At 29.6% G+C, this 6,598-nt stretch overlaps 1 protein-coding gene across 1 annotated transcript; it reads left to right on the top strand.

The window, feature by feature from the left end:
• Window positions 1-2,703: 2,703 nt before the first annotated feature.
• Window positions 2,704-4,958, top strand: LOC126674445 (bidirectional sugar transporter N3-like). Its single transcript, XM_050368885.1, has 6 exons — window positions 2,704-2,851; window positions 2,945-2,981; window positions 3,079-3,289; window positions 3,374-3,535; window positions 3,979-4,098; window positions 4,526-4,958. Exons 1-6 carry the CDS (start codon window positions 2,800-2,802, stop codon window positions 4,775-4,777), a joined length of 834 nt encoding a protein of 277 aa, XP_050224842.1. The 5' UTR covers window positions 2,704-2,799; the 3' UTR covers window positions 4,778-4,958.
• Window positions 4,959-6,598: the final 1,640 nt, after the last annotated feature.

Here is a 6,598-nt window from a genome sequence, read left to right as displayed (position 1 = left end):
TTTAATATAAACAACACTATTTATTTAATTAACCTTTTAAAAATGGCTTATAACAACACTCCCCTTTTGTGATTAGGTAAATACCCCCAAAAATATACATTGCTTGTTTTGATTAGGATAATTAAGATTAACATTTTGTATGAATGAAGTAATTAAGCTACCACAATGTATGACTCACTTGCCACTTCTTTGTTTTAAGTAATTAACTGAAATGTCTCTAGAAAAAAGTAATTAAATGAAATGATATTGTTTTTTTCACCTTTTTTTTTAAATAATTTTGCAAAAGATTTTGTGAGAGTTCAGTTAATTAGTTTTGACCAATATATCTATCAAAATTTTGTATCCTACTCCTATCAATCATTTGAAATCATTTTTGATGTGATTTAACTTGGGTGATTTTTACCAACCGTCCCTGAACTTTTGTCTCTCTCCTCCAACCGTCTTTAAACTTTAATTCATATTCCAATCGTCCCTGAACTTTAATTTCATATTCTAAAGGTCCCTAACGTCATTTTTATAGTAACTCTGTCCAATTTTTTTATTTCTCTATATAAACATCATCTCACCATTTTTAATTTGCATCACCTAGGCGTCTAATTACGTTTTAAGTCAACAAATTGGATGAAATTACCATAAAAATGATGTTAGAGACCTTTGGGATATGAAATTAAAGTTCAGGGACGGTTGAGATAGGAATTAAAGTTCAGGACAATTGGGGGAGAGAGATGAAAGTTCAAGAACATTTAATGAAAATTACCCGATTTAGATCAGAATTTTACATTTGAAATTTTAATTGCAGAAAATGTATAGCCAATAGGAATCTAGTAACCCCATAAACTCCAATGTACAAATTCAGCATAATCGTATTTTTCTTCTATATATATTTATATATATTTTTAAAAGATAAAATTATTTCATATATCTACAATTATATATGATCAAACTGGCGAAAATGATTTTAAATGTATGCATGATAAATTTTTAGGCAAGAAAAGTAAATTATAGCCGCTACATATTTATTTTTAACTAAAAACCCTCCAGTTAAAATAAAATTTAAATTAAAATAAATTAAAATTTAATCATACTGGATAAATGACCCTTGGAAGTTGCACAGCAGAGATATAAATAGGAAAAAGGGTCATTTATGTCCTTAAGGTTTGACTTCAAGATCAAGTAAGCCCTTAACGTCCGAAAAGGTTCAAATATGCCCCCAACGTCTTGAAAAATGAACAATCAGACCCTCCAATTTTAAAAACCAAGCCCTCAATGTCTCATTTATAAGTCAAAATGGGAGGCTGATTGTTCACTTTTTAAGATGTTGGGGGTATATTTGAACCTTTCTGAACATTGAGAGCTTGTTTGATCTTATAACCAAACTTTAGAGGTATAAATGACCCTTTTCCATATAAATATGAAATTTGGTGTAGCATGGAAATTTTAGACGTAGAAGGTATTAGAAAATGGGTTGGCAAGACAGCATTAGAAACAATAACTACCATTATTAATCATTAGTGCAAAGTGGAAATTAACCTCTCTATTACATATTATCATTATAAGTATTAATAGATATCTGAACGAAGAAATTTATACCAAATTCAGTAAATAAATCTCCTCTAGTTTCTCCTACCACGCATTTACATTTTCTGCTTTTGTGCTATCTTGACAAAGAAAAATACAACCAATTATATTCTTGGTGTTACTTTCCTTCTTTTTGGTCTTTTTCTATTTATGAATCACAATTTTGCTTAAGATTTAAATTTATTTATAAACAGTTACATGGTAAAATCGCACTCGAATCAAAGAAAAGAAAGCTGTCATTTTTATGAGTATTAATGTTAATATATTCCTAGCTATTAAGTGTACTCGCAAGTTCAAACCGTAATCATGTATATAGCCGTTTGAAACTCGGGTTAAGAGTTTGTCTCCCGCAAGAAATCTACACACTCAAGTAGTAGGGATTAGTAATATGAAATATTTAAAGGCATCGCCTCATAGATGAGATCCATTCAGAAACTTCATAAATCGTATGCCAAAAAAAAAGAGTCAAATTGGAGTGATCCTTGATTCCGGCTAGCCGAACATTGACTCAACTAGCCAGTTTGGTTTGATTCTTTTGTTGAAAGTTAAAACAATGGTATATTTATTGTTGAAATAGTGCAATATTCATCTAGTTATATAGTGTAATTCTTCAATTTCATTCTCATGAGATGCTTATGGTTTGTTATTGCTATAGTTTAGATTTGTAGTTTAACCAGTAAATTCTCTACTGCCAAATTTAGCTAAATGAGTCATGAATAGTCTAAAAAAATCAACCAAATAAAAATAGGAAATAAATTAGCCATCGTTAATTAATTACTCAATATTCACTTGCATGTGCACATTATCACATGGTAGGCAAACTTTAATCTTTCAAAACAATCAAGCCATGAAGAGATATGAATACATGTTCTTTGATTTAGACTTTTATAAGAAAAACAAAAAAAGTATTTAGTAAAATCAAATTAAAAGTTAACATCACCTAATTTACATGATGTTAACCTTTAATTTGATTTTACTAAATCCCTCACTACGCGTGTTGCAGATTAATCAATCATCTATACATATAAAATTAAATAAAAATTAAATTAAATTCTTCCTCTATTGATATAAATAAATGTCACACCAGTTGCATTTTTGAGTTCAATGATATATATAGTTTAGTTATAGTTTACCTGACAATTAAACTTTCTTCTAAATTTTTTTGGTCTATCTGGGAGATATACGAAGAGGAAATTAATTCAAGAATTAAAGCTGAAGAAAATGGCTGGTGCTGATCATCATCATCCATTGATATTTACATTTGGAATTCTTGGTATAAGTATTAATTATAAACCATAGTATTATTTTCTAATTTCTTTGTCAATTTAATTTCTAGTTAATAATGTGAAAATTTTCTTTGTTTTAGGCAACATCATTTCTATCTTGATGTTTCTTGCACCTATGTGAGTATGATTTTAGCTTATCTGATATTTATATTACAAAGTTAAAATATATAAGAATGTAAACGTATATATAATTGTGATAAATATAAATTTGCAGGCCAACATTTATTAGGGTTTACAAAAAGAAATCAACAGAAGGGTTTCATTCGATTCCGTATTTGGTTGGACTGTTTAGTTGCATGCTTTGGATTTACTATGCTATGCTTAAATCTGAGGAATATCTTCTTCTCAGCATAAATTCTGTTGGTTGTCTAGTAGAAATAATCTACATTATCTGCTACATTTTGTATGCACCAAAAAAACCTAAGGTATTATGCAAGAAAATTTACTACTCATTAGTTAATTTTCATTTTAAATTGGAGTATCTAATTTATGTGATGTGAAAATTGCAGATTTTAGCTTTACAGCTATTATTTCTGATGAATTTTTGCGGATTTTTGGCTATTGTTGCTCTTACGACTTTCTTTGCGAAAGGATCGATTCGGATTCACATTGTGGGATGGTTTTGTGTTGTAGTTTCTGCAGTTTTGTTTGCTGCTCCTTTAAGCGTAATTGTAAGGACGATATTAGGGTTATTAGCCTTGTTTGATACCAAATCTTTGCTCCTAGCATCAACTAGATACAAAAATTTTAATTCGTATTAAAATGGTACTGTAAATTTAATTTATTTTTAAGACGACGGTACTTGGCCAAGTTCAGATATACGTCCATCGATGTAATATTTGAAGATAACGAGATTTATCTCACATCAACATATGTTAGTATGAATTTATTCAAGAACCATCATCGAAATATAAATTAAATTTACGGTACTATATTTATACAAAGTGAAGTTTTTGTATTAAATTGAAACTAGAGGCAAAAGTTTGGAACCATGTGGGTTATTAACCCTCAATATTATTGAATTTGTTTTTCATTTATTGAATTTTAGTTAATTAAGTTTATTTAGTCATTATTGGGAAGCTAATATTTCTTGTATATATGTGAATATGTACAGAGGGTAGTGATACGAACCAAAAGTGTGCAGTTCATGCCGCTTGCTTTATCAATTTGCCTGACATTGAGTGCAATTATGTGGCTGCTCTATGGTCTCCTACAAAAAGATTTGTACATTGCGGTGAGTTCAATGAATTTTCTGAAATGATAAATTTGCTCATTTATATATTTGGGTCCTTATAGTTGTTCATTTTTTTGGCATAGAATCGCTACACTTTTATTTGTCAATATAGAGTCCAAACATTTTCAATTTTATAGACATTAGATTTTTTCATTATGAAACTGTAGAATGTATTCTCGACTTTGGAATAATTGTTTTTCATTTGTTTCCATATTTTAACTTTATTAAAATTTAGTCCAAACACTTTTATTTTTGCTGACATTGCGTCTTTAAATCGGGTGTTTCCGGTCTGAATTGACTCGGTTGACACTTTTTATGATTTAGGGCCCAATGTTTATAAAATTAGAAATGCAAGAACCGAATATATATTATGCCAATAAATAAAAAGCTTATAATTTTATGATGACCGGCAAATTTTCAATCACAGCTTCCGAACATTTTCGGAATCATATTTGGAGCAATGCAATTGGTACTATATGGAATTTACAGGGACAAGAAGAAAATTGTTAAGGAAGAAAACGTCGCAGAAAAGGCAGAAGAAATGAATAAGGCACACACTGTAGTCTCAGTATTGCCTATTTGTAATGGGAATATTAATAAAGTGCATAAAGAGGAGAATTCGGATGAAGATACAAATGGCAATGGTGAATTACCAATTGATGAAGTTACTCTCGTTTAGGCTCATTTTCCTTGTATTTTTAGCTATTTTTATTGCTAGTTTTACTCTTTAAGCATTGCATGTGCCTATTATATAAATATCTAAAATTTTCTACCTTATTTATAGAGTAATTTATAATATTCCGAAAGCCTAGATTATTCCATATATTCACACTCTATTAATCAACATCTAATTTAATTTCTTTTTATATAAATAGAGTGTTTGAAATTGTTATGTTTAGCTAATTTCATTTGCATTATTATTTAAATCAAAAACATTATAATTTTTCCCAAAATTTGATTATTGATAAGACAGTTTAGCTAATATTTATACGGTACCATAATAGAATTTCATTTTGAAGTTGGAAATTGCATGACTATATGCAGTTTAGCTTATGAAAAAAGCTTATGAATGGGCTTGCTAAAAATGGTACCAACACAGTTCCAAGTTCACATTATTTGGGCCAGTAAAAGGTGTATGTAAATGGGTTTAGGCCCAGTTATAAAGAGACGCAATTTTTCTGATTCCATCAACTTTTCTTCCAGTAAGTAGTAACGACAATTCACTCAACCTCTGATGCTAGTTTGTGCGGTTCATCAAATTTTAACAGAATAAAGGATCAATTCACCCCCTAAACTTGGCACGAAATATCAAATAAGTCATTTTAAACGAAACTGGATCAAACAGACCCGCAACTTGGCAAAACCGAATCAATTCAACCCACAACATACCAGACCGAATCAAATTCACCCTTTTTACAAAAAAAGAAGAGTCTATGACCTAATTAAAAGAAATTAGCCCTAATTAATTCAAATTTAATACTAATTGAACCTAAGTAAAATTCTAATTAAACCTAATTATTCTAATTAATTATTTAAAACTAATCGACGGAAACACTTGCCGCCACCGAGAACCCTTGCCACCGGCGAAAATAGCCGCCGGCGACCGGCCATGTCGTTCTCAGTGCATTGAGAACGGATGATCGTTCTCAGTGACTGAGAACAAATGATCGTTCTCAGTGACTGAGCACGATACGAGAACTGGGCTATTCTCGTCACTGTGACGATAATAGGACGCCGGCGGGAAGGAGATCGGTGGAAGGGAAGAGAAAAAAAGAATTAGAAGAATGAGATGAGAGAAAATGGAAGAAACGGTGGAAGGGAAGTGGAAGACGGGAAGAAGAAGTAAAAAAGGAAATTTTGGTCCTTAATTTTTTAATTAAAAAATAAATTGATTTTGAAGTTTTATAATATAAGGGATAAAATTGAAATATAAAAATTATTGAGTATTAAATCAAAAAATAAAAGAAATATTAAGTATAATTTTGATCTTTTTATCATTTAAAATTGGAGAGTGTGTTTCATTCTTTGGGAGAGGTGTGATGTGATCTTTTTTGCCAAATTCGGGAAATTGTTTGTTTAAAAACTAAAATGATTCATTTGATATTTTATGCTAAGTTGAGGGGGTGAATTGATCATTTGTTCAATTTTAACAACACAAACTACGAGGCACCATAAATTTTTAATTAAAATATAGAGAAATGCTATAAATACTTTGTTTTTAGCATAATTTATCTATTTCACCGTTGGATAAATTTGATGAAATTTCATCCAAATAAATGAATAAAGTAAGATTTATTGTGTAAAAAATAAAATAATCATAAAAAGATCCATCAAAATAATTCATTTTGATGATTTTTTTTGTTTTCAATTAGTTTTTGAGAATTTGGACAAATAATTTTTAAACAAAGGTCAGCGTACCTTCTGAACTTATAACACGAGGTTATTTAATTCAATTTATACTTTTTTAAACAACTAACCCCAAAACTCTTCATTTTTAGGT

Source organism: Mercurialis annua, linkage group LG3, assembly GCF_937616625.2.
Source record: "Mercurialis annua linkage group LG3, ddMerAnnu1.2, whole genome shotgun sequence".
Classification (NCBI taxonomy): domain Eukaryota; kingdom Viridiplantae; phylum Streptophyta; class Magnoliopsida; order Malpighiales; family Euphorbiaceae; genus Mercurialis; species Mercurialis annua.
This window is presented reverse-complemented; position numbering and strand designations above follow the sequence as displayed.